This window comes from Taudactylus pleione, unplaced genomic scaffold (assembly GCF_031769625.1).
Source record: "Taudactylus pleione unplaced genomic scaffold, aTauple2 ptg000231l, whole genome shotgun sequence".
Taxonomy (NCBI): Eukaryota; Metazoa; Chordata; class Amphibia; order Anura; family Myobatrachidae; genus Taudactylus; species Taudactylus pleione.
Window position 1 is genome coordinate 4,136,986 of NW_028284633.1, and position 18,932 is coordinate 4,155,917.

General features: G+C 47.9%; 1 protein-coding gene across 1 annotated transcript in view; it reads left to right on the forward strand.

The window, feature by feature from the left end:
- Positions 1–7,577: 7,577 nt before the first annotated feature.
- FAM131B (family with sequence similarity 131 member B) overlaps positions 7,578–18,932 on the forward strand; it is a 163,346-nt gene continuing 151,991 nt past the window's right edge. Inside the window, exon 1 of the mRNA XM_088479410.1 lies at positions 7,578–7,718. Within this exon, the coding sequence (XP_088335536.1) occupies positions 7,691–7,718 (28 nt within the window). The 5' untranslated portion in view covers positions 7,578–7,690. The remainder of the gene's footprint in view (positions 7,719–18,932) is intronic.

Below are 18,932 nucleotides of genomic sequence, written 5' to 3' on the forward strand. Positions count from 1 at the left end.
CCTGCCTGGGGACTTAGGACCATGTGACCAGCGGGGACCCACCGCGGGACCCCGCTGCTTACCTTTGTCCCCCTTGGATCCGGCCATGGTCCGGAACATCTGGGGTCACCGCTAGCTGTGACCCCAGATGCTCACCAGCATCCCCGGATCGGTACCGGCGTTCTGGTACCGGCGGGGGTGTAGGGAAGACAGCATGGACGTCAGGACTGACTGTCCATCCAGATGTGCAGCCACAGCTGCACTGAAGAAAGCTTCAGGGGCTCTTCTAGCCCCCACTCCGACAGGTGCACCCGACGCCGGCCGGGCACCAAACTAAACTGAGGTGCCTTGGCCCGGGGGCGGGGTATAGGAGGGGGACCTAGTGCATCCTGGGAGGCTGAAAGCTTAACTCTTTGACTGATGTCACACCTATACCCCAAGGTATCCTGTGGATACCCTATGGACCCTGAAGTAGAAAGTGTTAATTTCCATGTTGTGAATTTAGGCAATAGCATCATATCTTATCCCAGAAGTGCAAGGACTCTGAGCTGGAGGCTGGTGCAGCTGCAGGAAGAGGTGTGTGTGAGGCTATGGGGACAGCCTATGTGTGAGGCTATGGGGGCAGCATGTATGTAAGAATATGGGGGCAGTGTGTGGGTCTGTGAGGGTATGGGGGCAGTGTGTGTATGCATGTGTATGAGGGTGAGGGGGGCATCCCAAAGGAAAATCACTGGGCTCCACATGGTCTAGAACTGGCTCTGTATACTGGAGCTAGACAGAGCAGTAGAGAGGGGGGTGGAACAGCAAATACAAAGGGAGCAGGACAGCGGATTTGTGTGTGTACATATATAGATATATGTTCCTCAGCCAGGTATCATCTATCACTCTACTTCTCTAAAGCTCATACTTTGTGGCTCCTTTTTGCGCGAAAATTCAGTGCCCAGGTGCCCGCCAACTCAGTTGCCAAGGTACTCTGGAGGAATTGAGGGGCTACAGATGACATGTGGGCGGGGCTTAGGCTGCAGCGGGTGGGTGGGTCTTAAGGTACAGTGGGTGGGCGGAGCTTCGGCGAGCATGAATGAATGGGCAGGGCTTTTGACTGCTAGAGGAATGGGCAGTACAGCCAGTGCTTTGGACCTCACAATGCCGCTGGTGGTGACAGGAATTTTTTTTTTCCTTTCATCTCTGTCTAGACTACAGAAGATCTTGTGGGCCTATTTTCAATGGAGGGCCTGGAGCTGTAGCTCCACCTGCCCCATTGTTAATCCGGCCCTGGTAAACCCAGATATTGACAACAATTGAAAAGAATGTAAACCTCAACAGCTTTGTTTAAACACGTGGCAGCACAACCGGAAGTACGTATACACTATTGTGCGACCAGTCGCATACACAATAATGCGACTACCACACAAGCGTATGACAACCTTTAGCTGCGTACACAAAAGTGCGTCTTTACTGTGCGCAAAACTGCAACTCAGCCACGTGTTCAATACTGCGGCACCCCTTTAAATGTTAGGTTCTATCAACAAAGGAAAACAAACTTTTTCCTCTCTTGTCCCTGGATTCTAGTCAGCGTCCCTTGCTCACACGAAAACGGGCAGCGATCTCTCAGCACCGAGCGGTTGCAGGTAAACCCTGCATGTGGCCACTCCACTCTATGGTGAGAAATCGATAACCGTAAGTGCCGTGTGAGTGGGTAAGTGACTTCACTACGAGCCCCCAACTAACAATACTGCCTTTGAACCATATAAATATCCCTGCCTATACCTTCTAATATCCTTCCTATAAACCTCTAAGGATGACGCTATTTTGCGTACGCAGTCATACAGTAAATAAAGACTCCAGACCTAGAACCTGTGGTTCCAAAGCACAAAGTATTATTCAAGTAAAAGTACAGCAGTTACATGCTATGATCCTCATATCTTAGCGCAAAGAAATTATACAGACCCAAGTACAATAATACATACGCAGCGCTCTCTGGTCCAGATGTAGGCATCAGCAAGAAACCCCCGTCAATCAGCATTCAGCACGAAGACTAGGAACCCAGGGTCAGAGCACACATATTTATACCCCCCAGGAATAAACAACACAATAGAGAAGTTTGTTGCTAATACCATTGGTCCTAAAGGTGAGGGCATATGTTACAAGGCATTTAACAGGTTGGTTCAAATAGACACAGTCCAGCCTCTAACAACTGGTGGTCTCTGGTTTCCCGCCTCATGCAAATCCTAACAGTTGTTCATATAATGTACATTTTGTTGCTTGAAGTCTCTGCGGTCCATAAGTTGAGAATGCACGTTGCGATCTCTCCATCGATATTACCGGAATACTGTTGAGAGAGTACGCATCAGTACAATACCAAACATGGCTTACTTATCACGTATAAAACCTTAGCTACGAAATAATCTTTATTTCCTAGCAATTATAATAAATGTGCATACTTGAATCTTATACCTTAAAGCTTATGGAACCTTGTATGTGAATATGTAATGTGTGAGTATGTTGGGTTTGATGTAAAGACGCTAGTTAACTTGGGGCAGATGCGTGTGCATGAAGCTAATATTCAGCATTTTCATACAGGATGCATTCGCTAATATGCGACTAGTTAACAGCGCAATTGTGCGTATTAATATAATATCACCACATGTACTAAAGTGTGAGTTTATCTAAAATGGCGCTTAGGCGGCCATTCGCAAAATGGCGTCTTGTGATCTCATTTCCAAGATGGCGTCTTGCGGCCAGTTGCAAGATGGCGTCGCTGCAATCCAATTTTAAACTGATCTTGTCTCAGCCAATTATCCAGCTTAGACACTCTCTCTATATATATATAGATACAGTATCTCTCTCTGATCCTTCCCCTGTCTCTTTTATGCTCTCTCTCTCTGATCCTTCCCCTGTCTCTTTTATGCTCTCTCACTCTCTCTCTGATCCTTCCCTGTCTCTTATGTTCTCTCTCTCTCTCTCTTTCTCTCACACTTCCCCCTGTCTCTTTTATGTTCTCTCTCTCTCCCTCTCTCTCACCCTTCCCCCTGTCTCTTTTATGCTCTCTCTCTATCTCTCTCTCTCTCTCTGATCCTTCCCCGTCTCTTATGTTCTTTCTCTCCCTCTCTCTCGCCCTTCCCCCTGTCTCTTTTATGTTCTCTCTTTCTCCCTCTCACCCTACCCCAAGTCTCTTTTATGTTCTCTCTTTCTCTCTCCCTCTCTATCACCCTTCCCCCCGTCTCTTTTATGCTCTCTCTCTCTCTGATCCTTCCCCATCGTTAATGCTCTCTCTCTCTGATCCTTCCCCGTCTCTTATGTTCTGTCTCTCTCATTCTCTCTCTCACCCTTCCCCCTGTCTCTTTTATGTCCTCTCTCTCTCCCTCTCTCTCACCCTTCCCCCTGTCTCTTTTATGTCCTCTCTCTCACCCTTCCCACTGTCTCTTTTATGTTCTCTATCTCTCTCTGATCCTTCCCCATCTCTTATGTTCTCTCTCTCACTCACTCTCTCTCACTCACCCTTCCCCCGTCTCTTTTATGTTCTCTCTCTCTCTCTCTCACCCTACCCCCTGTCTCTTTCATGCTCTCTCTCTCACCCTTCCCCCTGTCTCTTTTATGCTCTCTCTCACCCTTCCTCGTCTCTTTGATGTCCTCTCTCTCTCTCACCCTTGCCCCTGTCTCTTTTATGCTCTCTCTCTCCCTCTGATCCTTCCCCGTCTCTTATGTTCTCTCTCTCTCTCACTCTCTCTCTCTCACTCACCCTTCCCCCTGTCTCTTTTATGTTCTCTCTCTCTCTCACCCTACCCCATCTCTTTTATGCTCTCTCTCACTCTTCCCCCTGTCTCTTTTATGTCCTCTCTCTCTGATTCTTCCCAATCTCTTATGTTCTCTCTCTCTCTCTCTCTCTCTCTCTCTCACTCACCCTTCCCACTCTGTCTCTTTTATGTCCTCTCTCTCTCACCCTTCCCCCTCTTTTATGTTCTCTCTCTCACCCTTCCCACTGTGTCTTTTATGCTCTCTCTCTCTCTCTCTCTCTCTCTCTCTCACCCACCCTTCCCCCTGCCTCTTTTATGTTCTCTCTCTCTCTCACCCTTTCCCCTGTCTCTTTTATGTCCTCTCTATCTCTCACCCTTCCCACTGTCTCTTGTATGTCCTCTCTCTCTCTCTCTTTCTCTCTCTGTCCTCTCTCTCTCTGTCCTCTCTGTCTCTCTCTCTCTCTCTCTCTCTCTCTCTGTCCTCTCTCTCACTCTCTCTGTCTTCTCACTGTCTCTTTTATGTCCTCCCCCTCTCTCTCTATCCTCTCTCTCTGTCCTCTCTCTCTCTCTCACCCTTCTCACTGTCTCTTTTATGTCCTCCCTCTCTCTCTCTGTCCTCTCTCTCTCTCTGTCCTCTCTCTCTGTCTCTCTCTCTGTCCTCTCTCTCTCAGTGTCCTCTCTCTCTCTGTCCTCTCTCTCTCTCTCACCCTTCTCACTGTCTCTTTTATGTCCTCCCTCTCTCTCTCTGTCCTCTCTCTCTCTCTCTCTCTCTGTCTCTCTCTGTCCTCTCTCCCTGTCCTCTCTCTCTCTCACCCTTCTCAGTCTCTTTTATGTCCTCCCTCTCTCTCTCTGTCCTCTCTCTCTCTGTCCTCCCCCCCTCTCTCTCTCTCTCTCTCTCTCACCCTTCTCACTGTCTCTTTTATGTCCTCCCTCTCTCTCTCTGTCCTCTCTCTCTCGCTCTCTCTCTCTGTCCTCTCTCTCTGTCTCTCTCTCTCTGTCCTCTCTCTCTCTGTGTCCTCTCTCTCTCTCTGTCCTCTCTCTCTCTCTGTCCTCTCTCTCTCTCACCCTTCTCACTGTCTCTTTTATGTCCTCCCTCTCTCTCTGTCCTCTCTCTCTGTCCTCTCTCTCTGTCCTCTCTCTCTCTCTCTGTCCTCTCTCTCTCTCTCTCTCACCCTTCTCAGTCTTTTTTATGTCCTCCCGCTCTCTCTCTGTCCTCTCTCTCTCTCTGTCCTCTCTCTCTGTCCTCCCCCCCTCTCTCTCTCTCTCTCTCTCTCACCCTTCTCACTGTCTCTTTTATGTCCTCCCTCTCTCTCTCACCCTTCTCACTGTCTCTTTTATGTCCTCCCTCTCTCTCTCTGTCCTCTCTCTCTGTCTCTCTCTCTCTCTCTCTCTCACCCTTCTCACTGTCTCTTTTATGTCCTCCCTCTCTCTCTCTGTCCTCTCTCTCTCTCTCTCTCTGTCCTCTCTCTCTGTCTCTCTCTCTGTGTCCTCTCTCTCTCTCTGTCCTCTCTCTCTCTCTGTCCTCTCTCTCTCTCTCACCCTTCTCACTGTCTCTTTTATGTCCTCCCTCTCTCTCTCTGTCCTCTCTCTCTGTCCTCTCTCTCTCTCTGTCCTCTCTCTCTGTCTGTCTCTCTCTCTCTGTCCTCTCTCTCTCTCTCACCCTTCTCAGTCTCTTTTATGTCCTCCCTCTCTCTCTCTGTCCTCTCTCTCTCTGTCCTCTCTCTCTCTGTCCTCCCCCTCTCTCTCTCTCTCTCTCTCTCTCTCACCCTTCTCACTGTCTCTTTTATGTCCTCCCTCTCTCTCTCACTCTCTCTCACCCTTCTCACTGTCTCTTTTATGTCCTCCCTCTCTCTCTCTGTCCTCTCTCTCTCTGTCCTCTCTCTCTGTCTCTCTCTCTCTCTCACCCTTCTCACTGTCTCTTTTATGTCCTCCCTCTCTCTTTCTGTCCTCTCTCTCTCTGTCCCCTCTCTCTCTCTCTTTCTCTGTCCTCTCTCTCTCTCTGTCCTCTCTCTCTGTCCTCTCTCTCTCTCTCTCTCTCTCTGTCCTCTCTCTCTCTCTGTCCTCTCTCTCTCTCTGTCCTCTCTCTCTCTCTCTCACCCTTCTCATTGTCTCTTTTATGTCCTCCCTCTCTCTCTCTCTTTACTCTCTCTCTCTGTCCTCTCTCTCTCTCTCTCTCTCTGTCCTCTCTCTCTGTCTCTCTCTCTGTCTCTCTCTCTGTCCTCTCTCTCTCTCTCTCTCTCTCTCACCCTTCTCTCTCTGTCCTCTCTCTCTGTGTCCTCTCTCTCTCTGTCCTCTCTCTCTCTGTCCTCCCCCTCTCTCTCTCTCTGTCCTCTCTCTCTCACCCTTCTCACTGTCTCTTTTATGTCCTCCCTCTCTCTCTCTCACTCTCTCTCTCACCCTTCTCACTGTCTCTTTTATGTCCTCCCTCTCTCTCTCTGTCCTCTCTCTCTCTCTGTCTCTCTCTCACCCTTCTCACTGTCTCTTTTATGACTTCCCTCTCTCTCTCTGTCCTCTCTCTCTCGCTCTCTCTCTGTCCTCTCTCTCTCTCTGTCCTCTCTCTCTCTCTGTCCTCTCTCTCTCTCTGTCCTCTCTCTCTGTCTCTCTCTATCTCTCTCTCTCTCACCCTTCTCACTGTCTCTTTTATGTCCTCCCTCTCTCTTTCTGTCCTCTCTCTCTCTGTCCCCTCTCTCTCTCTCTTTCTCTGTCCTCTCTCTCTCTCTCTCTCTCACCCTTCTCACTGTCTCTTTTATGTCCTCCCTCTCTCTCTCTGTCCTCTCTCTCTCTCTCTCTCTGTCTCTCTCTCTCTGTCCTCTCTCTCTCTCTCTCTCTCTCACCCTTCTCACTGTCTTTTATGTCCTCCCTCTCTCTCTGTCCCCTCTCTCTCTCTCTCTTTCTCTCTGTCTCTCTCTCTGTCCTCTCTCTCTCTCACCCTTCTCACTGTCTCTTTTATGTCCTCCCTCTCTCTCTGTCCTCTCTCTCTCTCTCTGTCCTCTCTCTCTCTGTCTCCCTCTCTCTCTCTCTGTCCTCCCTCTCTCTCTCTCTCTCTGTAAACCCTCTCTCTCTCTGTCCTCTCTCTCTCTCTCTCTGTCCTCCCTCTCTCTCTCTCTCTCTCTCTCTCTCTCACCCTTCTCACTGTTTCTTTTATGTCCTCCCTCTCTCTCTCTGTCCTCCCTCTCTCTCTCTGTCCTCCCTCTCTCTCTCTGTCCTCTCTCTCTCTCTCTCTCGCTCTCTCTCTCTGTCCTCTCTCTCTTTCTCTCTTTATGGCTGTGTGCAGTGATTGATGCTGGATGGATCCTGCCCAGAAAGCATAAGCAGCTATAGAGAGAGAGAGAGACAGTGTGTGGGAGAGAAGCGCAGGTTGTACTAGAGATCCCCAAACAGAGACAAGGAGAGATACTACGAGAGACAGACATCCAGGTGACAGGCTGCAGCAGATACAGACAGAGGGAGACACTGGGACCACCCCAGAGTCAGGGAGACCTACAGGAGACAGACAGCATGCCGGAGAGACTGCAACCCCTGTAGATGTGACAGCTCCCATCTCCCAGCTGTTTCCTCCCCCTCATCCAATCCTCACTCCTTCTGTTTGTGAGTCTCATCCCTCCTCCCCCGCCCTGGGCTGCTGGTCCCTGAGCATCCCTGAGAGAGAGAGAGAGGGAGAGAGAGAGCTAGCGAGACAGGAGAGAGGGCAGTGTCTGCTCGTCACGTCCGGAGACATGCCAATATGATCCTCCGGCTCCAAGCTCCGAGACCCCAGTGACGGGGAACCTTTTCCATACATCCCCCCCTCTCTCCTCTTCCCTCTTTTTTCCTTCTCTCCCCCTACTCTATCCTTTCTCCTTTCCTCTCCCCCCTTCTACCGTTCTCTGGTCCTTCCTCTCCCCCCATTCCCCTCTCTGAGTCCCCCTCCATCTATCCCCCTGGCAGTCCCTGTCTGTGGCTCCCAATATCCCGGCGTTTATCCCACTCACTCCAACATGGGCTGCATTGGATCTCACAACGCAGGTAAGACCACAAGCTGCATGCTGGTACTGACACAGGACTGCAACACAATCTACACACTGCTACACTGCAACACTCAGCTCATGGTACAGTATACACACTGCTACATAGTAACACTCAGGTCATGGTACAGTATACACACTGCTACATAGTAACACTCAGGCCATGGTACAGTATACACACTGCTACACTGCAACACTCAGCTCATGGCACAGTATACACACTGCTACACTGCAACACTCAGCTCATGGTACAGTATACACACTGCTACACTGCAACACTCAGCTCATGGTACAGTATACACACTGCTACACAGTAACACACAGGCCATGGTACAGTATACACACTGCTACATACTAACACTCAGGCCATGGTACAGTATACACACTGCTACATAGCTACACTCAGGTCATGGTACAGTATACACACTGCTACATAGCAACACTCAGGTCATGGTACAGTATACACACTACTACACAGTAACACTCAGGCCATGGTACAGTATACACACTGCTACATAGCAACACTCAGGCCATGGTACAGTATACACACTGCTACACAGTAACACTCAGGCCATGGTACAGTATACACACTGCTACATAGCAACACTCAGGTCATGGTACAGTATACACACTGCTACACAGTAACACTCAGGTCATGGTACAGTATACACACTGCTACACAGTAACACTCAGGTCATGGTACAGTATACACACTGCTACATAGCAACACTCAGGTCATGGTACAGTATACACACTACTACACAGTAACACTCAGGCCATGGTACAGTATACACACTGCTACATAGCAACACTCAGGTCATGGTACAGTATACACACTGCTACACAGTAACACTCAGGGCATGGTACAGTATACACACTGCTACATAGTAACACTCAGGTCATGGTACAGTATACACACTGCTACACAGTAACACTCAGGCCATGGCACAGTATACACACTGCTACATAGCAACACTCAGGTCATGGTACAGTATACACACTGCTACATACTAACACTCAGGTCATGGTACAGTATACACACTGCTACACAGCTACACTCAGGTCATGGTACAGTATACACACTGCTACATAGCAACACTCAGGTCATGGTACAGTATACACACTGCTACATAGTAACACTCAGGCCATGGTACAGTATACACACTGCTACACAGCTACACTCAGGTCATGGTACAGTATACACACTGCTACATAGTAACACTCAGGCCATGGTACAGTATACACACTGCTACATAGTAACACTCAGGTCATGGCACAATGGGCCTGATTCAGAGCCGGACGCTATTTGCGCTCGCTCGTTCAGAAAAAGGGGCTGCTATTTAAATGAACCGTTCGCTCTTTGCGGTCTGTTCATGTCTCTATGTCTGAATGAGCGAACAAAACATGCGAACGTAATTTTGAAAAAAACGCCCCCTGGCCGCTCACATCATACGTCATGTCCGCTATTTATTAGATTAATCGAGTACATCGAAAGGCGTCTGAACTGCTCGCTATTCTTGTGGTTGGTTTTTCCTACAACAATCATGCGAGCAGTTCTGACTAGAAAACAACCAAGTGACGTGGTAAATGACGCTGCTTTGTTAACTATGCACACCCTTAAAACGCCCGTTTTGACCTTTAAGCACGCCTGCGTTCGGACCTCCACTCCCCGTTTTCAAGCACCTTCCCGTTACCACCCACATACGCCTCATTCTGTCACTCAAAATAGCAGGCATTCGCTATTTAGGGAGCACACGATTTTCGGCCGCACTGACTGGTTCGCGCAAGCGTATTAAAATCCATACGCATGCGCAGTTGTGCGAACATCGGTAGGAACGAACGAGCGGCCGCTTACGAGCGGCTCTGAATCAGGCCCTGTATACACACTGCTACATAGTAACACTCAGGCCATGGTACAGTATACACACTGCTACATAGTAACACTGAGGGCCTGATTCAGACCGATTCGCTAGATCACAGCCTGCTCGCTCGCTCGCCCAGCAAAGACAGCCCAGTGAAATGAGTGACAGGAGAGGCTTTGTGGGTGGTAACAGGGGCAGTCCACTAATAACGGGGGTGTGGAGGTACGAACGCAGGCGTGCCTCGGTGTTCCAACGCCGTTTTAAAGCATGCATAATTAACAGGCAGCGTCATATTACACGTCACATGCCTGTTTTTTACACTGAAGTCCTCGCAGTGCTTGCGGCAGGGTAAGGCAACCACAAGCGCTGCGATCGTTACCGATGGTGCTCGATGTACCAATGTTTTAATACACTTCCTGGAGATGACGTACGCTAGTGGGAGTCTCTACATACGCTATTGGGTGTCTGCATACACAGAGAGCGATCGCTCGCACAGCCAAAGTGGGTGTGCTTATGCCTTGGCGAGCGATCGTTCCCATGCCGTCACTTTCAAAAATTTGCATACGCTGGATGCGAGCGATCGCATCTAGCAAGCGGTTCTGAATCAGGCCCTCAGTTCACAGTGCAATACACACTGCTTCATAATAACACTCAGGTCATGGTACAATATAATCACTGCTACATAGTAACACTCAGGTCATTGTACAGTATAATCACTGCTACATAGTAACACTCAGGTCATGGTACAGTATAAAGACTGCATGCTCGTACTGGTACAGTGGCCCTGATTCAGAGCCGGACGCTCTGACAGAGAGCTCGATCTGAATCAGGGCCGTCCTTCCTAATTTTTAGAGCGGCCTCCTGGTGACCACCCACAGCTATAGCGAGCGGCCAGGAAGATGGTCGCGATGGTCAAGACCATCGCGACCATCGGGCTTGCGATGAGACGCTTGTGGTAGGGTCTCGTTGCTGCAAGCCCTGGAGTGCTTTCGACTCTACACATTGTTACATAGTAACACTCAGGTCATGGTACAGTATATAAACTGCTACACAGTAACACAAAGGCCATGGTACAGTATACACACTGCTACACAGCAACACTCAGGCCATGGTACAGTATACACAGTGCTAGATAGTAACACTCAGGCCATGGTACAGTATACACACTGCTACACAGCTACACTCAGGTCATGGTACAGTATACACACTGCTACATAGTAACACTCAGGTCATGGTATAGTATACACACTGCTACATAGTAACACTCAGGTCATGGTACAGTATACACACTGCTACATAGTAACACTCAGGTCATGGTACAGTATACACACTGCTACATAATAACACTCAGGTCATGGTACAGTATACACACTGCTACATAGTAACACTCAGGCCATGGTACAGTATACACACTGCTACATAGTAACACTCAGGTCATGGTACAGTATACACACTGCTACATAGTAACACTCAGGTCATGGTACAGTATACACACTGCTACATAATAACACTCAGGTCATGGTACAGTATACACACTGCTACATAGTAATACTCAGGCCATGGTACAGTATACACACTGCTACATAGTAACACTCAGGTCATGGTACAGTATACACACTGCTACATAGCAACACTCAGGTCATGGTACAGTATACACACTGCTACATAGTAACACTCAGGTCATGGTATAGTATACACACTGCTACATAGTAACACTCAGGTCATGGTACAGTATACACACTGCTACATAGTAACACTCAGGTCATGGTACAGTATACACACTGCTACATAATAACACTCAGGTCATGGTACAGTATACACACTGCTACATAGTAATACTCAGGCCATGGTACAGTATACACACTGCTACATAGTAACACTCAGGTCATGGTACAGTATACACACTGCTACATAGTAACACTCAGGTCATGGTACAGTATACACACTGCTACATAGCAACACTCAGGCCATGGTACAGTATACACACTGCTACACAGCTACACTCAGGTCATGGTACAGTATACACACTGCTACATAGTAACACTCAGGTCATGGTATAGTATACACACTGCTACATAGTAACACTCAGGTCATGGTACAGTATACACACTGCTACATAGTAACACTCAGGTCATGGTACAGTATACACACTGCTACATAATAACACTCAGGTCATGGTACAGTATACACACTGCTACATAGTAATACTCAGGTCATGGTACAGTATACACACTGCTACACAGTAACACTCAGGGCATGGTACAGTATACACACTGCTACATAGTAACACTCAGGCCATGGTACAGTATACACACTGCTACATAGTAACACTCAGGTCATGGTACAGTATACACACTGCTACATAGCAACACTCAGGCCATGGTACAGTATACACACTGCTACATAGTAACACTCAGGTCATGGTACAGTATACACACTGCTACATAGTAACACTCAGCTCATGGTACAGTATACACACTGCTACATACTAACACTCAGGTCATGGTACAGTATACACACTGCTACACAGTAACACTCAGGTCATGGTACAGTATACACACTGCTAGATAGTAACACTCAGGTCATGGTACAGTATACACACTGCTACACAGTAACACTCAGGTCATGGTACAGTATACCCCACACGCTCACAGCCCGTCACTCACTCTGCGATGGATTCCTATGTGCATGCATAATCGTGCGATCTGCGAATGTAGCTGGAATTGCATACGCTGCTCAATCAGCCCCTATACGTGCACACTACATTACTGGGGTCCACAGTTACTACTGACCGAGTGGAAACAATGCAGCTATGACACAATAATTGCTTTATCTGCAGTGTTACCTGCTGTATGTCCGGTCACCTGCAGTGAACCAGTGTCAGGTGTTACTGAGTGTTAGCTGGTGTATAGCTGTGTGCTGTGTGTACCTGTGTATGTGTGTGGGTGTTACTGAGTGTTAGCTGGTGTATGGCTGTGTGCTGTGTGTACCTGTGTATGTGTGAAGGTGTTACTGAGTGTTAGCTGGTGTATGGCTGTGTGTACCTGTGTAGATGTTACTGAGTGTTAGCTGGTGTATAGCTGTGTGTACCTGTGTATGTGTGTAGGTGTTACTGAGTGTTAGCTGGTGTATGGCTGTGTGTACCTGTGTATGTGTGTAGGTGTTACTGAGTGTTAGCTGGTGTATGGCTGTGTGCTGTGTGTACCTGTGTATGTGTGTAGGTGTTACTGAGTGTTAGCTGGTGTATGGCTGTGTGCTGTGTGTACCTGTGTATGTGTGTAGGTGTTACTGAGTGTTAGCTGGTGTATGGCTGTGTGCTGTGTGTACCTGTGTATGTGTGTAGGTGTTACTGAGTGTTAGCTGGTGTATACCTGTGTGTGCTGTGTGTACCTGTGTATGTGTGTGGGTGTTACTGAGTGTTAGCTGGTGTATGGCTGTGTGCTGTGTGTACCTGTGTATGTGTGTAGGTGTTACTGAGTGTTAGCTGGTGTATGGCTGTGTGTACCTGTGTAGATGTTACTGAGTGTTAGCTGGTGTATAGCTGTGTGTACCTGTGTATGTGTGTAGGTGTTACTGAGTGTTAGCTGGTGTATGGCTGTGTGTACCTGTGTATGTGTGTAGGTGTTACTGAGTGTTAGCTGGTGTATGGCTGTGTGTACCTGTGTATGTGTGTAGGTGTTACTGAGTGTTAGCTGGTGTATGGCTGTGTGCTGTGTGTACCTGTGTATGTGTGTAGGTGTTACTGAGTGTTAGCTGGTGTATAGCTGTGTGTGCTGTGTGTACCTGTGTATGTGTGTGGGTGTTACTGAGTGTTAGCTGGTGTATGGCTGTGTGCTGTGTGTACCTGTGTATGTGTGTAGGTGTTACTGAGTGTTAGCTGGTGTATACCTGTGTGTGCTGTGTGTACCTGTGTATGTGTGTGGGTGTTACTGAGTGTTAGCTGGTGTATGGCTGTGTGCTGTGTGTACCTGTGTATGTGCGTAGGTGTTACTGAGTGTTAGCTGGGGTATAGCTGTGTGTACCTGTGTATGTGTGTAGGTGTTACTGAGTGTTAGCTGGTGTATGGCTGTGTGCTGTGTGTACCTGTGTAGGTGTTACTGAGTGTTAGCTGGTGTATGGCTGTGTGCTGTGTGTACCTGTGTATGTGTGTGGGTGTTACTGAGTGTTAGCTGGGGTATGGCTGTGTGCTGTGTGTACCTGTGTATGTGTGTAGGTGTTACTGAGTGTTAGCTGGTGTATAGCTGTGTGTGCTGTGTGTACCTGTGTATGTGTGTGGGTGTTACTGAGTGTTAGCTGGTGTATGGCTGTGTGCTGTGTGTACCTGTGTATGTGTGTAGGTGTTACTGAGTGTTAGCTGGGGTATAGCTGTGTGTACCTGTGTATGTGTGTAGGTGTTACTGAGTGTTAGCTGGTGTATGGCTGTGTGCTGTGTGTACCTGTGTATGTGTGTAGGTGTTACTGAGTGTTAGCTGGTGTATGGCTGTGTGTACCTGTGTAGATGTTACTGAGTGTTAGCTGGTGTATGGCTGTGTGTACCTGTGTATGTGTGACTGAGTGTTAGCTGGTGTATGGCTGTGTGTACCTGTGTATGTGTGACTGAGTGTTAGCTGGTGTATGGCTGTGTGCTGTGTGTACCTGTGTATGTGTGTAGGTGTTACTGAGTGTTAGCTGGTGTATAGCTGTGTGTGCTGTGTGTACCTATGTATGTGTGTGGGTGTTACTGAGTGTTAGCTGGTGTATGGCTGTGTGCTGTGTGTACCTGTGTATGTGTGTAGGTGTTACTGAGTGTTAGCTGGGGTATGGCTGTGTGTACCTGTGTATGTGTGTAGGTGTTACTGAGTGTTAGCTGGTGTATGGCTGTGTGCTGTGTGTACCTGTGTATGTGTGTAGGTGTTACTGAGTGTTAGCTGGTGTATAGCTGTGTGTACCTGTGTATGTGTGTGGGTGTAACTGAGTGTTAGCTGGTGTATGGCTGTGTGCTGTGTGTACCTGTGTATGTGTGTAGGTGTTACTGAGTGTTAGCTGGTGTATGGCTGTGTGTACCTGTGTATGTGTGTAGGTGTTACTGAGTGTTAGCTGCAGTATGGCTGTGTGCTGTGTGTACCTGTGTATGTGTTACTGAGTGTTAGCTGGTGTATGGCTGTGTGTACCTGTGTATGTGTGTAGGTGTTACTGAGTATTATCTGGTGTATGGCTGTGTGCTGTGTGTACCTGTGTATGTGTGTAGGTGTTACTGAGTGTTAGCTGGTGTATGGCTGTGTGCTGTGTGTACCTGTGTATGTGTGTAGGTGTTACTGAGTGTTAGCTGGTGTATGGCTGTGTGCTGTGTGTACCTGTGTATGTGTGTAGGTGTTACTGAGTATTAGCTGGTGTATAGCTGTGTGCTGTGTGTACCTGTGTAGGTGTGTAGGTGTTACTGAGTGTTAGCTGGTGTATGGCTGTGTGCTGTGTGTACCTGTGTATGTGTGTAGGTGTTACTGAGTGTTAGCTGGAGTATGGCTGTGTTTACCTGTGTATGTGTGTAGGTGTTACTGAGTGTTAGCTGGTGTATAGCTGTGTGCTGTGTGTACCTGTGAAGGTGTGTAGGTGTTACTGAGTGTTAGCTGGGGTATGGCTGTGTGCTGTATGTACCTGTGTATGTGTGTAGGTGTTACTGAGTCTTAGCTGGTGTATGGCTGTGTGTACCTGTGTATGTGTGTAGGTGTTACTGAGTGTTAGCTGGAGTATGGCTGTGTGCTATGTGTACCTGTGTATGTGTGTAGGTGTTACTGAGTGTTAGCTGGTGTATGGCTGTGTGCTGTGTGTACCTGTGTATGTGTGTAGGTGATACTGAGTGTTAGCTGGTGTATGGCTGTGTGTACCTGTGTATGTGTGTAGGTGTTACTGAGTGTTAGCTGGTGTATAGCTGTGTGTACCTGTGTATGTGTGTAGGTGTTACTGAGTGTTAGCTGGTGTATGGCTGTGTGTACCTGTGTATGTGTGTAGGTGTTACTGAGTGTTAGCTGGTGTATGGCTGTGTGTACCTGTGTATGTGTGTAGGTGTTACTGAGTGTTAGCTGGTGTATGGTTGTGTGTACCTGTGTATGTGTGTAGGTGTTACTGAGTGTTAGCTGGTGTATGGCTGTGTGCTGTGTGTACCTGTGTAGGTGTTACTGAGTGTTAGCTGGTGTTTGGCTGTGTGTACCTGTGTATGTGTGTAGGTGTTACTGAGTGTTAGCTGGTGTATGGCTGTGTGTACCTGTGTATGTGTGTTGGTGTTACTGAGTATTAGCTGGTGTATGACTGTGTGCTGTGTGTACCTGTGTATGTGTGTAGGTGTTACTGAGTGTTAGCTGGTGTATGGCTGTGTGCTGTGTGTACCTGTGTATGTGTGTAGGTGTTACTGAGTGTTAGCTGGTGTATGGCTGTGTGCTGTGTGTACCTGTGTATGTGTGTAGGTGTTACTGAGTGTTAGCTGGAGTATGGCTGTGTGTACCTGTGTATGTGTGTAGGTGTTACTGAGTGTTAGCTGGTGTATAGCTGTGTGCTGTGTGTACCTGTGTAGGTGTGTAGGTGTTACTGAGTGTTAGCTGGGGTATGGCTGTGTGCTGTGTGTACCTGTGTATGTGTGTAGGTGTTACTGAGTGTTAGCTGGTGTATGGCTGTGTGCTGTGTGTACCTGTGTATGTGTGTAGGTGTTACTGAGTGTTAGCTGGTGTATGGCTGTGTGCTGTGTGTACCTGTGTATGTGTGTAGGTGTTACTGAGTGTTAGCTGGTGTATGGCTGTGTGTACCTGTGTATGTGTGTAGGTGTTACTGAGTGTTAGCTGGTGTATAGCTGTGTGTACCTGTGTATGTGTGTAGGTGTTACTGAGTGTTAGCTGGTGTATGGCTGTGTGTACCTGTGTATGTGTGTAGGTGTTACTGAGTGTTAGCTGGTGTATGGCTGTGTGTACCTGTGTATGTGTGTAGGTGTTACTGAGTGTTAGCTGGTGTATGGCTGTGTGTACCTGTGTATGTGTGTAGGTGTTACTGAGTGTTAGCTGGTGTATGGCTGTGTGCTGTGTGTACCTGTGTAGGTGTTACTGAGTGTTAGCTGGTGTTTGGCTGTGTGTACCTGTGTATGTGTGTAGGTGTTACTGAGTGTTAGCTGGTGTGTGGCTGTGTGTACCTGTGTATGTGTGTAGGTGTTACTGAGTATTAGCTGGTGTATGGCTGTGTGCTGTGTGTACCTGTGTATGTGTGTAGGTGTTACTGAGTGTTAGCTGGTGTATGGCTGTGTGCTGTGTGTACCTGTGTATGTGTGTAGGTGTTACTGAGTGTTAGCTGGTGTATGGCTGTGTGCTGTGTGTACCTGTGTGTACCTGTGTAGGTGTTACTGAGTGTTAGCTGGTGTATAGCTGTGTGTACCTGTGTATGTGTGTAGGTGTTACTGAGTGTTAGCTGGTGTATGGCTGTGTGCTGTGTGTACCTGTGTATGTGTGTATGTGTTACTGAGTGTTAGCTGGAGTATGGCTGTGTGTACCTGTGTATGTGTGTGGGTGTTACTGAGTGTTAGCTGGAGTATGGCTGTGTGCTGTGTGTACCTGTGTATGTGTTTATGTGTTACTGAGTGTTAGCTGGAGTATGGCTGTGTGTACCAGTGTATGTGTGTGGGTGTTACTGAGTATTAGCTGGTGTATAGCTGTGTGTTGTGTGTACCTGTGTATGTGTGTAGGTGTTACTGAGTGTTAGCTGGAGTATGGCTGTGTGTACCTGTGTATGTGTGTAGGTGTTACTGAGTGTTAGCTGGAGTATGGCTGTGTGTACCTGTGTATGTGTGTGGGTGTTACTGAGTGTTAGCTGGTGTATGGCTGTGTGCTGTGTGTACCTGTGTATGTGTGTAGGTGTTACTGAGTGTTAGCTGGTGTATGGCTGTGTGCTGTGTGTACCTGTGTATGTGTGTAGGTGTTACTGAGTGTTAGCTGGTGTATGGCTGTGTGCTGTGTGTACCTGTGTATGTGTGTAGGTGTTACTGAGTGTTAGCTGGAGTATGGCTGTGTGTACCTGTGTATGTGTGTGGGTGTTACTGAGCGTTAGCTGGTGTATAGCTGTGTGCTGTGTGTACCTGTGTATGTGTGTAGGTGTTACTGAGTGTTAGCTGGTGTATGGCTGTGTGTACCTGTGTATGTGTGTAGGTGTTACTGAGTGTTAGCTGGTGTATAGCTGTGTGTACCTGTGTATGTGTGTAGGTGTTACTGAGTGTTAGCTGGTGTATGGCTGTGTGCTGTGTGTACCTGTGTATGTGTGTAGGTGTTACTGAGTGTTAGCTGGTGTATGGCTGTGTGCTGTGTGTACCTGTGTATGTGTGTAGGTGTTACTGAGTGTTAGCTGGTGTATGGCTGTGTGTACCTGTGTATGTGTGTAGGTGTTACTGAGTGTTAGCTGGTGTATAGCTGTGTGTACCTGTGTATGTGTGTGGGTGTTACTGAGTATTAGCTGGTGTATAGCTGTGTGCTGTGTGTACCTGTGTATGTGTGTAGGTGTTACTGAGTGTTAGCTGGAGTATGGCTGTGTGTACCTGTGTATGTGTGTAGGTGTTACTGAGTGTTAGCTGGTGTATGGCTGTGTGCTGTGTGTACCTGTGTATGTGTGTAGGTGTTACTGAGTGTTAGCTGGAGTATGGCTGTGTGCTGTGTGTACCTGTGTATGTGTGTAGGTGTTTCTGAGTGTTAGCTGGTGTATGGCTGTGTGTACCTGTGTATGTGTGTAGGTGTTACTGAGTGTTAGCTGGTGTATGGCTGTGTGCTGTGTGTACCTGTGTATGTGTGTAGGTGTTACTGAGTGTTAGCAGGTGTATGGCTGTGTGTACCTGTGTATGTGTGTAGGTGTTACTGAGTGTTAGCTTGTGTATGGCTGTGTGTACCTGTGTATGTGTGTAGGTGTTACTGAGTGTTAGCTGGTGTATGGCTGTGTGCTGTGTGTACCTGTGTATGTGTGTAGGTCTTACTGAGTGTTAGCTGGTGTATGGCTGTGTGTACCTGTGTATGTGTGTAGGTGTTACTGAGTGTTAGCTGGTGTTTGGCTGTGTGTACCTGTGTATGTGTGTAGGTGTTACTGAGTGTTAGCTGGAGTATGGCTGTGTGCTGTGTGTACCTGTGTATGTGTGTAGGTGTTACTGAGTGTTAGCTGGTGTATGGCTGTGTGCTGTGTGTACCTGTGTATGTGTGTAGGTGTTACTGAGTGTTAGCTGGAGTATGGCTGTGTGTACCTGTGTATGTGTGTAGGTGTTACTGAGTGTTAGCTGGAGTATGGCTGTGTGTTGTGTGTACCTGTGTATGTGTGTAGGTGTTACTGAGTGTTAGCTGGAGTATGGCTGTGTGCTGTGTGTACCT